Source organism: Gopherus flavomarginatus, chromosome 3 (genome assembly GCF_025201925.1).
Source record: "Gopherus flavomarginatus isolate rGopFla2 chromosome 3, rGopFla2.mat.asm, whole genome shotgun sequence".
Lineage (NCBI taxonomy): Eukaryota > Metazoa > Chordata > Testudines > Testudinidae > Gopherus > Gopherus flavomarginatus.
Window position 1 is genome coordinate 223023375 of NC_066619.1, and position 21957 is coordinate 223045331.

The window sequence follows — 21957 nt, forward strand, 5'->3', positions numbered from 1 at the left end:
TGTTGCTTTCACGGAGGGAGGCCTGATGACATGTACCCAGAATCACCTGCGACAATGTTTTTGCCTCATCAGGCATTGGAGCTCAACCCAGAATTCCAATGGGCGGCGGAGACTGCGGGAACTGTGGGATAGTTACCACAGTGCAAAGCTCTGAAAGTCGACGCCAGCCTCGGTACTGCGGACGCACGCCGTCAACTTAATGTGCTTAATGGGAGCACACAGAATCGACTGTATCAAATTGATTTCTAAAAAATTGACTTCTATTAAATTGACCTAATTTCGTAGTGTAAACATACCCTTGGTCTTGTCTCTAACAGAAGCTTACTTTTGGAACTAAATTTAGTCTCTTCTTTGACTAAGTGGTAGCCCAGATAATGTTAGTTATGTAGCAAAAACCAGGCACATGCTTCTATCATATGAGAAAAATGATAGTCGGTGTCCTCCAAGCATTCATTATCCTCCACTACCATGAGTTAATAATAATGTTGTTAGTAGGGCATTGAACCATGCAATTATGAGCTTGAGTTAATATTTGCCTCTTCATCAGACTTAGTGATAACTACTGCCCCCAGCATCTAGGAACTGGGTTGGTTAACCCAATAATCAGGTGCTCATATCACAAAAAGCACCACTACATTTGGCACAAATTGCCAACTTTATTGTCATTAGAGAGGTCTGGTGATTGAGCTGTTTTGCCCTTGGCAATGAGCAAAATGGTATAAGAAAATGTGTGCTGCAGCTGCTAGGCCTGGACCTGGATAAATATTAGAATCCCCAATGAGAGCTATATGCCACTTTTCCATAGTCCTACCATTCATTTCCATGTTATAAATAAATTCATGTTCTATACTTGCAAAGATCTATCCTTCTCAGCTGTACTAGTACACCTGGTGAGGTTATTTACACCAGTGCAGCATGTGTGTGAAATGCTGCTGTTCTGATTGGATAGTGTTTTCGAGCCTCTTTAAACTGGTGCTAATGATTTCACAAGGTGCAGGATAGTGGAGAATTGGGCCCTTGCCTCTACTCGGTGCAGAACTGTAGATAGCTTCCTAGAGAGTTTATCATACCTGTTATAGAAGAGTTCCAGACTCTTGGTGAATGATGACATCATGTCCTGACTAGACCTGAACAATTTTTTTCAGTTCAATAATACATTTGCCCAAAAAAAAGACCTGAAATGAAATTTCTTTCTGTTCAAAATCAGCTGATTCCCCCTCCCCCTACAGGTTTTTGGTTTGGCCATCAAACCAAAACTTAAATTATTTGCTCAGCTCTAGTCCTGATACTTCCCAGATTTGGTTGGGGAGGAGACAGTAGCTGAAGATGAACCCTCATCTTTACTCTCAGATCAATGAAGTTAAAACAATAAGTGTCAAGTGCTGTTTGGGATTTGGATTTTGCCATTATTCACTGTACTCTATGCTAATACTTTTTTTTTTAATGCTGCTCTAATAACTAGCTGCCAAGAATTGTATCTCCACCCTGCCTTCATGTGCATTAATCTCCATCCCTCATTCTTTTAGTGTTGTTTGTGTTTAATATGCTAATATAGAACATATTTTGAATTATTGTAATAACTGTGATATCTGTTGAAGCCTTAACTCAGGAAAGTGCAGTTTTTAGAACTAACAGCAAGGCTCAGAGATTGAATCACAGCTTTTGTGTTCCAGCTCAGACCATGTTTTGTCCTTCGTGATTCACAAAGGACGAGGCTATGTCTGTTAACCATTGGCTGTTTAAATACTGAGAATCTGTCCTATCAAGCAGGAGAACTATTTAGAGCAAGTGAGAAATATGTAAGCGTATCTGAGTATGCAATGTGTCTGATGCAAATCAAGGAAGGACTGCACAGGTAAGAGAGCAGAGGGCATATTTTACTGGAAGGCAGATACAAGTACTACTAATAAATATGAAATAATTGGCTTGAATATTCCCTATTTCATCATTAAAGAGGAAAGGTGCAGTATAAGGGTAAGATTCTATAAACAAGGACTGTGTACACATCAGGCCACCAGGCGGTGCATTTTGGCCTTCTCTTTGTAGATGACACCAGACTCTGTCATAACTGTGTTATGGAACCATGATATAGCCATGTAAAGATCAAGGAACTGATCTTGTTTTCACACTGAGAGTCATAAAGTAGGAAAGTCAGGAGAAAGTATCACAGCTGGGATCCTTCTCCTATGAAGGGGTATGCAGGAAAACCACTGACTTAATTAGATGCTTTATAAAGTGATTTGAGAGACTTAACAAATGAAAAGTTCTACATTAAAGCATTTTATATTTCAGTGTATCCATAATAACTTAGGTTTCATGGGACATTGCAGCTTTCTACCTACAATTTCAGATCAAAATCTTTCAACTGTCTATAAACTCCATTATGTTACCATCTCCTAATCTAGCAATTTTTCATCAGCTGCATAAGTAGGAATGTCCCTCTCCTGTTCATGGAAGCCAAAAGAAATATATTTTTTGAAAAGTTATGCTTTAGAGCAAATTGGTTTCCTGACTTGTTCTAAAAAATGATGTGCCAAAAAAAAAACTATTTTTGTTGACAAAGTCTTAGAAAAATCCCCTTCTTAATTTCCAGCTGAGATATGATACTGTCCATCAATTATTTTTGCTGGCTGTGGCCTCAGTTATAAAGGGCATTGTGATGTGCTGCATTCATTCAGCTGTTACTGATTTTGGGGATGCTCATTATGGAGTGAGCATCTCTTTATAGCTATCTTATTGTACACGCAGCACCTTGCAAAGAGTCTTTTAGCACCTCTGGACCCCAAAAGTTACTATCTTGGGCGGCTTGTTCCAGGGAATGCTGCAATAACCACTATGAAGTAAGAAATGGTAGCCGTAAGTGGTAATGGAGAGGTAACTCAGACATTCCATTTATTTTGGACAGAAATCTTTATGCAGCAACAGGCCAAATCAGAGAGAGCAATATTAAGCCTTATAATCTGTGTGAAGATTCTCAAAAGAATAAACATCCAAGATGACTGTGATTTAACTCATACAAAAACACATGGTACAACTGAATTAACGCTTAGAACACCTGGGTCCCCCAATTTTCTCCCCACTCCTCAGCTGCCAAGCCCATCTACAACCCACCAAGGCCCCCTCCACAAGTTTCCAAACTCACCTTCCAGAAGGTACCCATCTCATCTTTATACACCTTGCCCCACTTCAGGATTAAAATTCTCCTGCTACTCCCAGAAAAGTGCTCTAAACACATCTCCCTGGTGCTGAAATTTCCCTGATGCACCTTACTTCTCTGGGGATGTACCAGACTTGATTCACTTCCCAGGTGCCAGACAGTCCCCATTGCTCATCTGGGATCAAAATCTTCTGTAATGTTAACATAATTTTCAAAGCAACCAATTGTAACCTCATAAACCTATGATTAAGGCATCAGCTGGGCCCAACTGCAGCAGCTCAATTCTTTAAAAAAATATCCTGCTTTGATGCAATCCTCCTTAGTAGGAGAAGATAGCGGGGAGGGAAATACAGGAAATGTTTTGTGGTAGGTTGATTTTCAAAGAGTTGAATTTTATGTCAGTGGGTCATTAAGGGTAACATGAGGTGTCACAAGATGTCCATATCAAACTAGTTTCTTAGCCTACACATCAGATAGATCCCACTGGCTGAAGCAATTATCAGTGTTGAGTGGTGTTCTCTTTAAACTAAACATCATCTGTAGCACAGGCTTTTCTCAAAGACAGAACACTGCCATGCATTCCTGTTGTGTTCTTACTGCCAAACAAGTCACTCCCACACCTCAGTATATTGCTCGGGACTGTATTATTCATTGTCCTTGAACCTCCTGCTGTTGCACTAGACTGCAGTGTACTGAAGAAGTGCAACGTGGCATTTAATAAGTGAACCATATGTGAGGTGCAACATGGCAGTTAATAACTGGACCACATCTGTGATGCAATATGTCCATTAGTAACTGGATGATACCAGGGGTGCGACATGGCATTCTGTCTGTGATTAGCTCTGTGTTACTAGATTTTTTTTTCCTGATCTCTGAATGACCTGGTATTTATGGGAGTAAGCCAGACTATGACTATTATTATTATAAATTATTATTAATTATTATTACATTTTTCTGTGGTTTGATTTCCTGTCTTGTAATTACAATATGTACCCCCTATCCTGATATAACGCGACCCAATATAACATGAATTCAGATATAATGTGGTAAAGCAGCGCTCCGGGGGGGCGGGGCTGCACACTCCAGCAGATCAAAGAAAGTTCGATATAACGCGGTTTACTTATAATGCAGTAAGATTTTTTGACTCTCAAGGACAGCATTATGTAAATATTAGGCTGTTGTGCAGTGTGTAGTTGATGTAGTCCGTCTGCTCTAGAGATAGCTACATTTTAGTAGTGAGTGTGGGTGTAGTTTGTGAAGTATTTGGATCTCTTTGCAATGAGAGGTGCTAGATACATAAGCTATCAATATAGGGGTTCATATTACTGTTGGAGATGGTCCAAAAACAGAACTTTGGATCCCAATCCTAGAGAGAGGTAGCAGGGGTGGTCAGATTTGAATCTCTGGATACAAATCTATCATTCTGGTTTGGTGAAAATTGGCTTCCAGTCCAGCAGAGAGTATTGTCCTGGTCAGATGTGACTGACATTTCATGAGAACTTTCCCTCGGCAACAACCACCTCCTAAGGGAGAGACTAAGTTCACAGATGGTACTAGGAGAAAGAAGACAGGAAAGAAAAAACTTGACATGCATGAGTAAAGTCAGGAGAGAACTAAACATCAGCTGACTCCTTGCTGACTGGAATTTTGCTAATTTCACACTATGATGGGGTTAAGTGCTATATAAATTTCTAAACAAACACACACGTGCACTGAAATGCAGCTGCCTCTGAGATCAGAACATGGGAGCTCTTTGGCAGTCCACAAATACAACAGTTTAGAACAAGCTGTGAAGAATACCTCGTTCAAATGATAAGAACACTGAGTTCTAGAAAGAAATTGTGATAAAATTCAAGTCCTCTATGCCTGAATAGTAGTTTATACCTAATAGGGCAGGAAGAATACTTTGGACAGAAATGCAAGCATGCCCCAGCTTGTGGCATCAGAGTCTGCTAAATGTGAATTGGAAATTAAAATGCAAAGCTCCTACCTTCTATGCTGTACTCACAGATGCATAACTACACTGGGGTGTGGCATTACAAAATCATAACATGGAGTTGCAGCATTCTGACACACGTCATCCTTCCACACTGCACACTTTTCAGTAGTTGACCCAGAAGTTGCTCTTGAAACGTATTCCTGGAGTATGCAGGGAGAGTTGGAGGGATAGATGAAAGCTAACTTTGGGTTTTCCACGCTCCCCAAACTTTGTGGTCATTAGCAGAAAATAAACTTCCTTGGATTTGCCCAGCTCTCGAGTCATGTTCTTGGCTTTTCTACTGACTCACTTATTTCCTGTCTTACTGGAGTTTTATGAAGCTTAATTAATACTTAAAATTATTTTGTAATTGTAATGCTTTGAGATCCTTGGATGACACGTGACATTTAAATGTAATTACATGTGATTCTGACAAGAATTTTGCTTTGCAAATTGTGTTGCAGCTTCGAGCCAGGGTGTGAGAACTGCGGTAATATAAAAGAACTAATATTTCTGTTTCCTCATCTAAAGCCGTAGTCTTCCTTTATAAATGCTATGGAACATCAAGAGCACATGCGAGACGTCTGTATGCAGGATCTTTGAAGCAGGCCATGTTCCAAGCTCTTGTTGCCTGACCCTGTTGACAGTTAATAATCATTGTATTGATGGCTAGTTGATCAAAAGGTCATAAGGTTCTTGTTCCAAATCAGGCTATACAGAATTAAAATCAATATCTTGTTGGAAGCCTCAGGTGGATGACAAGGAGACTCACACTGAAGGCAAAGTAAAGCCTTGCAGATTGTTATTAAAATTAATAAATCCAGAAGAGCTCCAAGCCCCATGAAAAAAAGATAAGAATAATATAGTACTGGGGATAGCTGTGGTATTGTTCTTTTCATAAGCTCTTAGATTTTCATACGCCCCCTCTCCCCTTCCTTGAGTACCTAGTGGTGAGAGACAAAGAACCAGCTCTGTCTCCGCCATGGCAATGATTCCAATGTGTGGGGAGTGAGTTTTGTGCCGTTTAAAGTGTATACACATGTCAAAGGGGGCCTTGCTGAATTTGTACTATTGAGGTAAATTTGTAACTATCGAGGTGTATGGAGAATATGTTGCAAACAGAATTACTGCTGCCTTGCAATTTCTAGAAGTGGGAAGGTTCCCACACTTCATCAAAAATGAACAATTGTTAAACTGGTATTGTCTGAAATGTTTTCAAGGGCATGTGAAGGAGCGATCCACACGTTTGGACTCGTGCCAGCACTTATCATTTGGAGCAATGCGACGGGTGGGATCTGTTAACACCACACATGTTTTGCTAAAGATTAAGCAATGGCATGGTCCTTGTACAGTCTTCTGGCATGAGTCCAAACACTCACTCCCCCCTTAGATTTTGGGGAACTAAGAGTAGCTTGCTCGATGGCAGCAGCTGGAACTTAACAGTAAAAGGTCACCACAAGGAACATGGAAGTGATCACTACAAGATCCATTTGAGCAAGGGGTGACAGGTATACTTAGTGCCCCAGAATCTAAGGGGTGACAGTCACACTATTTCTCTATGCCAACAGTCACAGGCCTACTATACTTATGCTAATTTATACTAATTTGCTTAAACTAAGGTCTTACAGGATATGGGCCTGTAGGTTTCTTATGTTACAGCTAGATATAATGCAGGCTAAGGTAGCCCTATGGGCTACAGAGCTACACTCTCAAAGAGATGAACAGATTGTGGATTTCACTCCACCTGTATACAAAACCGAACAGGGATTTTTTGGGAGATGAGGGCAAAATTTGAAACTGAAGCCCCCAATCCTTCAAAAAACAAATTACCTCTAAGGGGAGGTACAGAAATCTGTTATGATGGAGGGGCAGCTAGGCCAAATTTGAGTGGTGTTGTGACCCTGTGCACCAGTCACAACACCACTCGGTTTTGGGCCCTCTCGAACAGGCATTGGGGAAAATTGCCCCTTTTGTCCCCAATAGGAGGCTTTTCCTGTGTAAACCTAATGGTTGTGATGGTCAAGCTTGGCAGTGAGAGAAAGCAATCACTTCTGCACTTTTTGTTCTTGGGCCAATTTCAGGCAAAGCCTTTTTACAAATATGAAGTTCTGATGTGATTTGTTTATATAGCAAGAAAATGATCCATGGTGCAGTCTCACCTCTATTCTTTATAAGGATGTTTATCTTGCAAAAAGGGTTTTTCATAGGCTTCCCCTGGATGGTGATGAAAAGATGTGGCCATTTGTGCATTTTCTAAGAAATGAGTATTGAAAAGGGGCATTTTCTTCCAAGCTAGGGAAGGAAGGGTTAAGTAATTTTGAAACAAACCAGGCAAAACTGACCTTAGCTTTTAGATTTACAGTGGCATCTATTTGTTTCTAAACAAGCAGTACATAAACTGCTAGCCATTGTATTGTTCTGTGGACAGACAAAGCCACTACATGGCTAGAAAAGAACTGATTTTTTTCTAGTTAGTCTGAAGGTCTTGTTTATTGAATAACTGGAGAGACATTCAAGTTTGAGAAATTCTATTCCCTGCTTACAGTAATTCTTCATTTCTGATTGTTTAGCTGACATTTATTCTCCAAAGTAACTTTCCTAACGTACTTAGCTAGTCTGCTACTGCATAACTGTCTAGCATCATGCTGAGTTAAAAAGAAACCAATTTTAAAATATACTATGAAAACAGATTGAATGGGCATTTGTAATATTGTGGTCACATTGCCTGCATTGTAAGAATGCTTTAAGGGGAATGAGCAAAAGCAAGAATCTTTACACTCTTTCATTTCTAATTGGATGCTTCATAGTCTTTTACAAATACCGCGTCTTAGGGGAGAGTTCAGGGCCGCCCCAGGGTGGGGGCAAATGGGGCAATTTGCCCCAGGCCCTGGGCCCCGCAGGGGCCCCCACATGAATATAGTATTGCAACTTTTTTTTATAGATGGGGCCCCGGAAATTTCTTTGCCCCAGGTCCCCTGAAACCTCTGGGCAGCCCTGGGAGAGTTAAAACAGACTTCAATAAATGCCCATAATCTAACGGCCAAAGCAGGATGTCAGTTTTATTTAAAGACCAGTTTAATGCAGAACTGTCTAGAGCAGCTCTGCTTTCTGAAAACAAGACATACTTTGGTCATCCTCGATTTATATTAGTCCTTGTTAAATGCATAAATTGAGTCTCCGGACATACTTTGTATATTTACATTCCAAATGTTTCCCAGCCATTTCTACTTTCTAACTCAGACAGAAAAAGACACTTAGTCACACAGTGTTCAAGTATTATAGATATTCCAGATAGCATGAAAAATGGCATTTTACTTAGATCTGAGGAATTTTGTGTGTACTGTATCTCAGAGAAAATGAAATGCAACAGGAGAAGCAACTAGAGATCACCTGTGCCTACAGGTTATAGATACAGCAATTACAATAATATTTAAGAAACTTTATTATGAAAACTAAATAGCTGGTGAGCTAATGAAAAAGCAAACTTTTACAAACAAATCCTAACTGCTCTGCAAGATTATATTTACACAGCATGTGTCTGATTTTACTTGAGCTTGGAGAGAACTGATAGATTTATTTATCTTGCTCTCCTCATTGTAATTCAGAGTGAGTACTGTAATACTTTTTAGATCTCACTAAGGGTAACAATACAGCTGAAAGCCTAACCTAGAGTATATTCATCCCTCTGTGTAGCAAGATCCAATGAACTTAACTTTATCTAAGAAGCTAGCTGACAACTCTTAAGAGCATCACAACACATAAAAGAAAGTACTCACCAGTCATCAATGTGTAATAATTTGGATAGGAAAGGCTGGGAAAGTCTGGGGTCATGTAATCCACTTTCACTCCCCTGTCCACAATCTCTTTAAAGCCCGGCAGGGACTCCAGTTCATTGTCATTGATGTAATCATAACGAAAGCCATCGATCAGAAACACTAAAAGCTTTCGACGGGAAAAAGATGAGCTTGCCATAGTGAGAACAAGGAGGAAAGAAAGGGTCATGTGCTTTGCCATGTTGATAGAACTGTCGCCAGAGCACTGTCAGTGCTGCCTGTCCCTTTGCAATCACTCTGGGTGAGGTGTCTGAAGCTGCTTTCAGGGGCTGGACTTTACGCTGCTCTTCTCACTTGGCCGGTTTGACTTGCAGGGTTTAAAGGTACAGCACCATTTATTAAAACTGCTTTGCTTGCAAGATTACAGGTTAATTGCTAAAGTATGATTAACTTTGCTTCCAAGTGTATAGTGTGTGTGGAAGAGAGAGCTTGTTACTTTTGTGTTCAAGAAATGTACTGAGCAATGGAAAAACACTGTGTACAAGAAATTGGAGACTAAGATGAAATTCCAGGAATCAGTCAGTGTGTGCTTGTTAACATTGCCTTCTGGCCTAACAAAAGAAAACAGTAGGAATTATGTAGCATTTGGTTTCCAGTTTCTACAAGTCTATTTCAGCATAAAACTCCATTCCACTCAGTTAGCTATGTCTGTAAAAACCACCGCAATAATGCAAACAACTTTTAAAAAAATAACCACGTTTTTAAGTAGAAGAATTCTAACAGAGGTTAACAACCTCTTTTTGAGTGTTTTAAAATGATCTCCAGAGATACGGGTGTAATTTATTTTCTTGCTATGGCTTTTGGTAGAAAACTGGACTAAGATTATCATAAAAAAACCCATCTCATTATTTATTTGTATTACCATAGAATCAAGGCACCCCAGTCATGGGCCAGGATCCCATTGTGCTAGGTGCTGTCCAACCAGAAAAAAATGACAATCCCTGCTCCAAGTCTAAGAACCCACTTGTGCAGTGGTGTTGTAATATTAGACAATCTATTATTCATACAGCCCTTTTGTAAACGAGCAAGTTTTCTGTGTTCTATAACATTGTAAAATATCAATGACTGATTCACAAATTCACACATGAAAAAAATGTGTTAAAATTTTACCCATAAACAACAACCCAGCTTCTTCCTGCCCATCCATTGCCTGAAAATCTATAATCTTGCACAAAAGGATTGATCTACTTTGAACCTCTGCTGCTATGCCTCTCCAATTCTCATCTTCTGTGCGGTGGCACCTAACTCTAGCAGTCCCCTGGTTTGCCTAGTGTGTACCTGCCTGACCAGAGATCCACACCCATTTCTGTGGCATCTCAGTGCAGCACAAATTTAAATACAGCAAAGAGTCAGATTGTGGAACTTTGTTATCCTGTATTCTCTACCTTTTCCCCTTTTAACCCTGTTATAACTATAAAGGGAAGGGTAACAACGCTCCTGTGTACAATACTATAAAATGCCTCCTGGTCAGAGACACCAAAATCCTTTTACCTGTAAAAGGTTAAGAAGCTCAGGTAACCTGGCTGACTCCTGACCCAAAAGACCAATAAGGGGACAAGATACTTTCAAATCTTGGGGGCGGGAGAGGCTTTTGTTTTGTGCCCTTTGTTTTGGTGTTGTTCGCTCTTGGGACTAAGAGGGACCGGACATCAATCCATGTTCTCCAAATCTTTCTGCACAAGTCTCTCAGATTTCAAACTTATAAGTAACAGCCAGGCAAGGCGTGTTAGTTTTATCTTTGTTTTCTCAACTTGTAAATGTTCCTTTGCTAAAGGGAGGTTTACCCCTGTTTTGCTGTAAATTTGAACCTAAGGCTAGAGGGGGTTCCTCTGGGCTCTTTGAATCTGATTACTCTGTAAAGTAGTTTTCCATCCTGATTTTACAGAGATGATTTTTACCTTTTTCTTTAATTAAAATTCTCCTTTTAAGAACCTGATTGATTTTTCATTGTTTTAAGATCCAAGGGTTTTGGATCTGTGTTCACCAGGAGTAATTGGTGAAAGTATACTCTCAAGCCTACCCAGGAAAAGGGGTGTAAGGACTTGGGGGGAGGAATTAGTCTCAAATCTGCCCAGGAAAGGGGGGGATTAGGGACTTGGGAAATATTTGGGGAAAGGCAGAGTTCCAAGTGGCTCTCCTCTAAGATTTGAAACATGCTTTGTGGTGGCAGCTTACTGTTAACCTAAGCTGGTAAATAGGCTTAGGGGGTCTTTCATGCAGGTCCCCACATCTGTATCCTAAAGTTCAGAGTGGGGAAGGAACCTTGACAAACCTTATGAGTGTGTGCTTGGGTATAACTTGTTTTGTCCACCAGCTGTGTGTAGTTATTGAGGGGAGCAGAGAGGAACTAGCAGAAAGAGCTGAATCCTGCGTATAGGTGTGTTAGGCTCAGAGCTCAAAGGCGTAGGCCTGGTCTACACTACAAAGTTAGTTTGAGGCAAAGCAACTTATGTCAATCTAGTTGTGCACGTGTCTACACTTAAATTTGTCTCCCACTGAGGTAAGTGCCCCGTTACACTGACATAGTAACACCACCTCCCTGAGAGGCATAGAGTCATGGTCAATATACTTAGGTTGAAAGTGTAGACACTGCGATAGTTATGCTGACCCTAATTGTCCTTCAGCAGCTGTCCCATAATGCCCTACGCTAATGACTCTGGTCACCATTATGAACTCCACTGCCCAGGGGTCACAGAGACTGGAAGCTCCCCTTCCCTTTAAAGCCCTGCAAATTTTTGAAATTCTTTTTCCTGATTTCCTGGCTTAGTGAGCACACCTACCAGCTCTCCATTGTTGAGTGTGACTGACCAGCTGATCATAATGGCTACACACTCCAGATGCTCTCCTGCCTATGCCTGGAGTAGACAGGAGATATTGGATCTCCCGAGTCCTGGGCCTGCAGGGAGAAAAGGCTGTGCAGGCACAGCTCGAAGCTAGCCATAGAAATATCAATGTCTATGAGCAGATAGCATGGAGGATACAGGAGAAGGGCTACAACAGGAACCAGCAGTAGTGTCATGTGAAAGCCAAGCAGCTGTGGCAGGGATACGAGAGAGGCCAACAGTTGATCCAGTGCTCAGCCTCAGACCTGCCGCTCTTACAAAGGGCTGTATACCATACTGGGCAGAGATCCCACCACCACCCACCACAGCACCATCCAAGATGCCTGACTCACAAGTTCCTGCTGTGAACAGCAAGGAGGAGGAGGAGTATCAGGGACAAGTGACCAGGGGAATCCAGCTGCTCAGTGAGCCAGGACCTGTTTTTGAATCCACCGCAGTCCAGCCAGGACGAGCCCAATGCAGGTGAAGGAACCTCAGGTAAGTGTGTACATACATATTCAGTTATAGAGAAGGCCCCCACTCCCCGGAGTAAGTTTCTAGGGAGGGCTGCCTTATTTCTTCCTCCGCAGTAGGACACTTTCCCACGCCAACTTCAGCAGGCACCGTTGTAATATACAGGCGAGCAGCATACACGCCTTTGTAACACTCAGGAGTGAGATATCAGCTAAAATCATCACCATCTGTGGAAAATAGTGCAGTATTCAGTGCCATTGCCCTATACTAGTAGAACTGTGCAAACCCAACCCCCAGCAGGCCATACTCACCGTGGCTAGTCCTGTGACTGGTGCCGTGCACAAGCAATCCCAAGCAGAAGTGAGAATGTAGTGCTTAAAACTTTAGGGAAGCAAGGGAGGTGAATTCAGCATCTTAGGTTTCACTTTATGTATCAGCATCTTAGGTTTCACTTTACGTAGTGAATATGCTGGCAATGGTACTACCACTGTGTGTTTTATCTTCAGCTGCTGCATTGCGGCCTTGAGGGTATCCCTCTTCACGCCTGCAGAATGCCTGAGCCAGATAAGGAGGGAAAAGAAGAAGACTCAAGATAACATGTTCAGTGAGACCTGTAAGCCAGTGCCGCATCAGACTGAGAGCACAGGACCAGGAGAATAAACATTGCGGACAGCCTGGAGAGCGAAAGAGCGGAGAGGAGAAAGGCCCAGGAGTCCCAAGGAGGTAAAGGAGAGGGAGATGCACCAGGACATAATGAGGCTTCTCAGGTAGCAAACAGATGCTGCAGACTCTGGTAGACCTGCAGGTTCAACAATCCGGGGCTCAGCCTGTTGAGAACTCAGTATCAGGATCTCCCTATACCCTCCACTCTCAACACTCCACATGGCCTCAGGGGTTGCTGAACTACCCTGACAATTCTATCCTGGGGGACATTAAAGACAATCACAGCTTCACTTACACTATACTGTGAAAGCCACTGGTAGCAATCTGGTGTCTCAAGTTTCCACAGTATGATTGCTATTCACTTCTCCACTGTCAGCACAGCTCTCATTTTGGTGTCCCTACACCGGAGGGCTGGGGCAAGCTCAGTGCACACATCCAGGAATGTTGCCTTGTACATCCAAAAGTTCTGCAGCCATTGCTTGTCATCCCAAACCCGCATCACGATGCAATCAGTGCTTATTTCTCAGGCACAGAAGCAATGCTCCACCATGTGCAGCTGCTCTGTGAATGCCACCAACAACCTTGAAGTAATTCTTACTATGTCCCACAGCAATCTGTCCTCCAAGGAATTGTTATGTTCCACATTCATTAAGTGGTTCTTGCAGCTCTGCAAATACTCCAGAATTGTGCATCCTGTGCTTGCAACACTCAGGACAATAGTGCAGAGGTATGCAGGTTCCATGCTTCTGTCCAAGATGGTGGACAGTGAGGATGGCCAGGTGGGTATGTATGTGGGATTTGTGAGGAGGGGGAGGCATGAAAATTATGGGATACAGATAACATTAAGGGATGGAGACAGCTGCAAACTGGGAAGTTGATTCCATGCTCCCAGTCGCTCCCGAGCAACTCGTTTCAGCCCTGTTGTGGATTGCCAAACCTTCCCAAAAGACTGTGCGCAGCATGGAGATGAGTTGCACACTGGGATATAGGGTGACCAGACAGCAAGTGTGAAAAATCAGGATGGGGTCAGGGGTAATAGGATCCTATATAAGAAAAAGACCCAAAAATCAGGATTGTCCCGATAAAATTGGGACATCTGGTCACCCTACTGGGATACCTACCCATAGTCGGGGTGAAAGTAACTTAAAGGACTTACCAGTACTCCAGAGTCCTTAGGAGAGGGCGTGGCCTCTGCTGGAAGAGGTGGGACCTTTAAATACCTGGGTGCTTTAAATTAGGATTTGAAGGGCCCAGGGCTGAGGCTGTGGTAACAGCAGCTGAGAGCCCAGGGCCCTTTAAATCACTGCCGGAGCTACCAGCTGCAGAGGCGGCTAGGAACCCCGGGGGTGATTTAAAGGGCCCAGGGCTCCAGCTGCTACTAACACAGTGGAGCCCCGGACACTTTAAATCACCATCAGAGAGGGCCCTGGCCTCTGGCAGAGCTTTAAAGGGCGTGGGGCTCCGCTGCAGTAGCCTGGGCCCTTTAAATCATCCCCAGAGCCCTGCTGCCAAGCCCTGGGGTAGCAGCGATGGTGCTCCGGCGGCAATTTAAAGGGTCCCTGGGGCTGTGGTGGTGACTGAGCCCTGGGCCCTTTAAATCACCGCCAGAGCCTTGCCACCACTACTCCAGGGCTGCAGCAGGCTCCGAGGACAATTTTAAAGGGCCTGGGGCGGTAGTGGCTACCAGAGCCCCGAACCCTTTAAATCGTCCCCAGATCCCTGCTTCCCCAGGGCTCTGGCAGCAATTTAAAGGGCCCAGGGCTCCAGCCGCTGCTGGGAGCCCCAGGCCCTTTAAATTGTTGCCAGGGGAAGCTGATTTGCCCTGGTACGGCACACTGGCTCTTTCCGGTACACCATACCGGTGCGTACCGGCTTACATTTACCTCTGCCCATAGTGCACCACACTTGGCATAAATATAAGCACTCCTGGTGAGTACACGCAGCACCAACACAAGAAGCCAAGTATGCATTCACACAAGTGATGTGCTAACTGCGGCAGCTGTATGCCAATGTAACTTAAGTCGACATATGTTTGTAGTGTAGACATGACCTGAGAAGGATGGAACTCTACTACCTCTATAGGGGACACTGAGAAGGCAGACAAGGATTTTTTTTCCCTCTGTGGAGGGCTGGAAATCACTTGAGGGATGGGTGGACCGTCTTGCATCATTGTGAGCCTGACTCCAACGGGCCAAAATCATATTACTCATGGTGAAATCATAAGAATTGGCAATGCTGTGAGCTGGACGGGTGGCAATGATGGTGCAGATCTGACTTCACACCAGCTGTGACAAGAGCTGATGTCATAGACCAAACACAGGTCGTTGCACAGCAGAGCAGAGCCTGGTAGTTCAGACTTCTCAGAACTGAAGCTGACTGGAGGATAAGAGACATACCTCTGATTACCCCAAAGTCTGAGTGGCCCCCTGCGACAGAGTGCAGTTAGGAAGCTGATTGAGGTAATCAGATAACCAGCTGGGCGGGATAAAATACCAGTTAGCCCATCAGCCCAAATCAGATAATGAGGCACAGGAAGGAAGCTCCAAGGAGGGTAGGGGGAGAGGGCAGGGAACAGGGCTAGCTGAACCCAGTCACACAGGGACCCAAAAGCACAGAAGATATTGTAACTAGACTGTTGCATGGGGGCTACAGTGGTACTGGGGGAGGGAACTTAAAGCAAATGGCACTTAAATGCACAACTAGTAGAGTCTGCACAGTTTTTGTGGGGCAAGAAGACAGGAGTGAAGGCACACCCTGGTACACATGAGGGTCTTGTCCTGGAGCATGATTTTCCCCATCTGTGGTGACAGAGGACCAGACAGGAGAAGTTGGGGTGAGGATTCGGCATTTGGGCAATGGATCAGACTCTACAATGGTTGGTGGAACAACAAAAAGAGATGCAGAAGACCATGCATTCGTTCCAGGAATCCCATCAGATGGAATGACAGTCCCTCCTTGCATGGCAGGCCAAGCAGCAGAAGAGCCTTCAAAAGTTCATAAAAGAACAGGCACAGATGCAGCAGCAACCGATACAAGGTCTGGTAAGTCCTCCAACAGAGAATAGCAGTAGGACACAGAGGCTGAGCCTGTGTCAGATGGGCCCAGCAGATGACCCTGATGTATTTTTACTAACTTTTGTGAGTTAGTAAATGCAATGGGAGTCAGATGGGATAAGGTATCATGGACCCTCCGAATGGCACTCTGTCTCAGGGGAAGCCCAGGCAGCCTACATGGCCTGAGTGAAGAACAGGCCAAGGACTACTATGGGATAAAGGTGGCCATTCTGACAGGATTGACTTTTCAGTCAGAAGTTTTGGGCTACTAGATGAATGGGGGAGTGCAACCCAGGGCATTTGCGCAAAACTTAACAGACTGGGCAACTCACTGGCTAAGGATAGACACACAAAGTGCTGGGTTAAAAATAGATATGATAATATTGGAGCAATTTCTCCAGAGCCTCCCTGAAAGTGCACATGTTTGGGTCCTGAGGCACCAAGCAACGACCCTAAAGGAAGCTATAGAGGTTGCAGAAGAGTTTGTGGATGCAGACTTACCCAGGAAAGAATTCCAGCTGCTTCAGGGACCATACCTGGGGAATAAGGGAGGCAATTTTGACACACCCATGACAAATGAGAAGAAAAAGGAGGAGACAAGGGGAACTCCTTCAGGGAACCAGGGAGTAGTTTGCTATTGGTATGGATGGCCGAGGCATATAAAGTGAGACTGCCCCATAAGGGAAGGAGGGTTCACAGAATTTTGTGACTAAAACTATGAGAGACATGCAGGAAAAGAAAACACCTCTATCCCTGTAAATGTGGGGAGGAGGCATCAGAAGGAACTGGTGAACACTGGTTCAAAATGCACCCTGGTCTGGAGGTATTTGCTGCACAGCCCCATTGGATGCTGCCAGGTGAGAGCTGTACTAGAATGTATTCATGGCAAGAAGAGACTTCCCAATGGCAGAAATACCCCTAGAGCAACGGTTCTCAACCTATAGCTCACGGGCCACTTGCAGCCCAATCAGCACAGAGCTGCGGCCCATATGTCATCCTCAGGGCCATAAAGGTAGTATTGGATGCAGCCCACACAACGCACTGGGCCGCATATGTGGCCCACAATGGTAAATAGGTTGAGAACCACTGCCCTAGAGGTTAAGGGGAGGTTTAAATGGAAGTGACTAGGGGTAAGGGCTGGCTCCAGGCACCAGCTAAAGAAGCAGGTGCTTGGGGCGACCAATACCAAGGGGGGGCCCTCTGGCCGCTATTGGGGCGCCACGTCTGGGTCTTCGACGGCAATTCAGCAGCGGGTCCCTCAGTCCCTCTTGGAGTGAAGGACGTGCCGCTGAATTGCTGCCAAAGAGTGGAGCGGTGCGATTGTGCTGCCGCGGCTTTTTTTGCTTTTTGGGGCAGCAGAAAACCTGGAGCCAGCCCTGGTAGGGGTGGGGCATGGACTGCCTCATCCTGTTATAGGGACAGTCTGGAGCCCCTTCCCTTATAAAAGAAAATCGTGGGTCCAGAGTCCCCCATGGCATGAAGCAAAATTAATAAGAAATGGAGCAAATGGACTTGACATTGAAACGCCAGAGAACCTGATACACAAGCCAGAAGGAAAATGGGACCTCCCTAGGAAAGGGAAGGGAGGAAAAAGGCTGCTTAGAATGAGAGTAGAGGTAAATGGTACCTCTAGCTTGCTGCTGGAAATCAGACAGTTCTGAGGAACCTCACCACCAGAACAGTGGGAGGAGGAATCCCAGCACCAGTCCATGGGGTTGTGAGAGCTTGAGCAGGGAGCTGGAGGAGGAAAATGAGGCACAGCAACAGGCCCTACCCCACGCTGAAGAAGGAGAGGGTAAAAAAAAGTGAGGAATAGGCTGCCCATGGCATGCGGGCCTATGGGTATAAACAGAGTTATGGGTGGCAACCCACACCCATGAAGTGTGACTTCTGTAGGTGGAAGATGGAAAACCAGCCTGGGGGCAAACATGCACCGAAGGAGTCCAGCACCTCCTCTGAAGAGGGCTAACGGGCTGTTTATATGCAGTGTAGATGCTCAGGCTGGAGCCTGGGGTCTAGGACCCTGCAAGGTGGGAGGGTCCCAGAGCTTGGGCTGCAGCCTGAGCTGGAATGTCTACACGGCTATTAAACATCCCCTTAGCCATCCTAAGCAATGCAAGCCCCAAGTCGGCTGCCACAGGCCAGCTGCGCGTGTTTATAATAATAATGGCAATATACCTATCTCCTAGAACTGGAAGGAACCCTGAAGGGTCAGTGAGTCCAGCCCCCTGCCTTCACTACCAGGACCAAGTACTGATTTTCCCCCAGATCCCTGTCAAGGATTGAACTCACAACCCTGGGGTTTAGCAGGCCAATGCTCAAACCACAGGGCTCTCTCTCCCTCTAATTACAGTACTGACATATGCACAGAGGCCTCAGGGAACAGCAGCCTCTGCTCCCTCTCAGGTTCTGAGGAGAGGGACAAACATCCAGAAGATATTGTAAATAGACTGTTTCACTGGGGCTGTAGAAGTACTGGGAGAGGGAACTCAAAATAAATGGCACTGTGAATGCACAATTAGTGGAGTCTTCACAGTTTCTGTGAGACAAGAAGAAAGGGATGAAGGAGCACCCTGTTATATCCCTTGAGTGGGCTTTAGGTGGGTGAGGGATTGCTTTGTGACTATGAGTTCTGGGCCTCCAGAAGCTGGACAGTTAATACTTGGAATTGGGGGGCTGCACTCCTGCCACATGGATGGCTCATTTTGCAGGTATTAAGATCCAGGTATTTGATCCCCACTGCTGACCACCCATACCGGAGTGTTAGCATTTCAAGCAGTGGCCATACAGGGAATAGAACTGGAAAGCCCATGAAGCTCCAGATGCACTTCCCTGAGGGGGAAGAATGCAAGCCATGCCTTGATGCCTGCTCAGCGTGGCACTCTGTCCCTCTCTAGTGGTGGCTAGGCCAACTAAAAATGGAGGAGCTTGCTGTAATCTTGGCTTATCAACCTGGGTGTTTTAGCTGAGACAGTAGATGTTCATGTATTGAGCCCCACGGCTGACAACCCACCCAGAGGTGTCAGTATGACATGTATGATTTTATGTGACTGTGCAGTTAAGGGGATTTTGGTTACCTGACCTTGACTTTCTCCTCAGCCTCCTGGGTGTCTGGTTTCTGCTGCGATGACACTGCTCAACATCGCAGGAATCCTAAAAGGACGCTCAGTCTTCGCCTTGGGTAAGACTGTGGAGGGTAGAAGTGCTTTCTCTGGCTATATAGCTCCTTTCCCTGCTACGCTCTGGCTCCAAACGCACTGACAAGAGACAACTGAACGTAACGTCAGCCCCTTTTCTCTGAGTCATGATTGGTCCCAGTAGTATTGCTAACCAGTTCTCTCTCTATCATTAGGCAAGCTGGGACACTGAGTCCTGGGCCTCTGTCTCCATTACTGTGTAGTCCAAGGGCAGGTCCCCTAGAGGCTTAGTGTGGTATTTCAGGAGCACCCCCTCCAACAGGGTTACATGATTGTTTGGTGGTGTGCTTCTTTTGTTTGCTTTCCCCTAAATAAATAGGTGTTTGTGGATCCATATTCCCAAGGATTTCTGAGGGCTGGTGAGTGGTAATAACCAGGTACAAAGTGACCAGGAAGGTTATATTTGAACTTGGAAGGATTAGAATTTATCAGTGAATGTCAGTAAACGTTGATTTCATTGTACACCCACAAACTGATGAAAAAATATTTCCATCGATAAAAATGGAAATTGACCGATTGAGGCAAAGTAAGGAAAATGCTGTTTGAGAATTTATTGGAGTTTGATTTATTGGAGATGATATTTACTTTGTATATTTTGAAATGCAATGTTGCCAATTTGTGTTCCAACAGTTATAAAGCTTTACCTTTTTGAATCTCAACATTAAATTGAATGTATATCATTAAATAATTATTGTCTGACCCTCTATAATTTCCTACAACTATGAAAATGTAAGTAATAAAAATTTAAAAATGCTTAAAAATAAACATCATCATGCATTGAAATTATAAACAACTAACAACTGAATTCTGCCAACCCTAGTTACATTGTAATTTCTTAGAGCCAGAAAAGTATGGCTCAAGCCATTTTATTCATTTTAGAAAGGGACTGCTAAACAGATAGAACCTGCCTCTTGTTGCAGTCATTGACATCTGGCCAAAGGGCTACAGTTGCAATAGCTGGGCTCAGAGCCACATACAATGGCTTGTACTTCCGTCCTTCAGTGCTTTGAAAACTTCTGAGTACATGTCTATTGCGTTCAGTTGCATGTCATATAGAAGCACCAGACAAACACAGAATCCAGAATGTGATACAATCAGGTAAATAAGACATGCAGTGGGAAGTTTCTGAAATAGTGAAGAAGTGCAAATCACTAGATCAGAATGATCATCTGTGCATTTTACATCCTTCAGGGCTTGAATCTCCACTTTTTTGCTCTGTGTAGTCATTTACATCTGTGCAAAGTGAGGGTAAAATGCTTGCTTTCTGATTTGCATTTTCCACCTCTTTGCACTCACTTTTCAAAGCTGTAATGGCTGCATAAGGTGCAAGTCAGTAAAAGCAGCGGTTCATAGGTTATGGCTTCCAGTGCTACTACAGGCTTATCAATACCTCAGTTCTAAGAGTAGGGTGACCAGATGTCTCAATTTTATAGGGACAGTCTCAATTTTGGGGGGTCTTTTTCTTATATAGGTTCCTATTACCCCCCACCCCCTGTCCTGATTTTTCAACCTTGCTATCTGGCCTCTCTACCTAAGAGGCAGAAAGGCAGTTCTTACTAGTGGGAAGAAACCTCCAAGTGTTCTTCCATAATTCTGCATTGAAGAGCTATCTGGGAGCTCAGTGAGACTGGGATATCTATCTACTGGGGGGAAAGGAGAGGAAATGTGAGGCGTGAGTTCAGACTAGATGGAAGAGGGGGGGGGGAAGGAGAGGAGCCACAGAAAGGTTTGAGGCAATCGTGGGGAAACTGAATGGGCTCGCGCATGCAGTAAAGCACAGCTGCTAAGCTGCGAGTTCAGAAAGAAGGAGGTTTTATACAAATGATTCAATGCTCTGATTTGTATACTCAAGAAATATACATTGTCTCATTTACACATATTCCCCTCAGTCAAATCCTTCAATTCCTGGCACTTCCTGCCTGTCGAACCATTATGTTCTCCTTGGCAAACCAATCATTTCTGCACCAGAATTTCCCTTCCAACCTCCCCCATTCTTGGCTTCCCCCTCAAGTTCCTCACATGTGCCACCTCTTCCGTCTCTGGTTCCCCAACCCCTTCAGATACACTCCTCTTGCCTCACTTCCTCTTTCTGACTTTCCCACACCCTATATTGGCCCCTTTGCCTGGTCTGTCCCCCACTCTGCCTTGCTCCCCACTTGAATTACTCCCATCACCCTGGTTTGGTTTTCTCTATACCAATCCCCATCTCTAGTTCCTATGCTGACTGCTGACCATCCCACTTAAATCATCTCCCCACCCTGACCTTAGAGCATGGTACCCAAGACACCCAAAGACACAGAGACTTGGCAACAGCAATATCAATTTGCCCAGTGTTGCTCCCCCTGTGCCAGGTTGGGGCCTATGCTCTAGGTGGGGTCTCTATGGTTACAGTCCTCCCCTGGTAGGATCTCTCTAGGTCCACTCTCTATCTGGAGAAGAGCTGGAGAAGACACAGAGACTTGGCAACAGCAATATCAATTTGCCCAGTGTTGCTCCCCCTGTGCCAGGTTGGGGCCTATGCTCTAGGTGGGGTCTCTATGGTTACAGTCCTCCCATGGTAGGATCTCTCTAGGTCCACTCTCTATCTGAATGAAGACACTCCCTACAGCGCTTTCCCCCCAGCTCTGCAGCTCTCAGGAGAATGAAGCAGTGCTGGGGAACGCATCAAAGTGTGCCCAAAACAGGGAGAGACTTCACAGGTGTGCGGTAAATGGGGATGCCAGTGAAATGCGGTATTGCCAACCTCAAATGTTCAAAAATCATGACTCTGGCTCCTAAAA

At 44.5% G+C, this 21957-nt stretch overlaps 1 protein-coding gene and 1 long non-coding RNA gene across 5 annotated transcripts in view; one reads left to right on the plus strand and one right to left on the minus strand.

The window, feature by feature from the left end:
- The window catches only part of ENPP6 (ectonucleotide pyrophosphatase/phosphodiesterase 6), a 54531-nt gene extending 45294 nt beyond the window's left edge, over positions 1 to 9237 (minus strand). Inside the window, exon 1 of the mRNA XM_050945360.1 lies at positions 8912 to 9237. Within this exon, the coding sequence (XP_050801317.1) occupies positions 8912 to 9149 (238 nt within the window). The 5' untranslated portion in view covers positions 9150 to 9237. The remainder of the gene's footprint in view (positions 1 to 8911) is intronic.
- Positions 9194 to 21616, plus strand: LOC127047289 (uncharacterized). 4 transcript variants are annotated; one of them, XR_007773374.1, is made up of 4 exons: positions 9228 to 9291; positions 11736 to 12288; positions 12771 to 12987; positions 15738 to 21616. It is a non-coding gene; the product is annotated as an uncharacterized LOC127047289 (long non-coding RNA). The 4 variants fall into 4 exon arrangements; XR_007773375.1 differs by lacking the exon at positions 11736 to 12288 and having other exon boundaries at positions 9194 to 9291; XR_007773376.1 differs by having other exon boundaries at positions 9204 to 9291; positions 12074 to 12987.
- Positions 21617 to 21957: the final 341 nt, after the last annotated feature.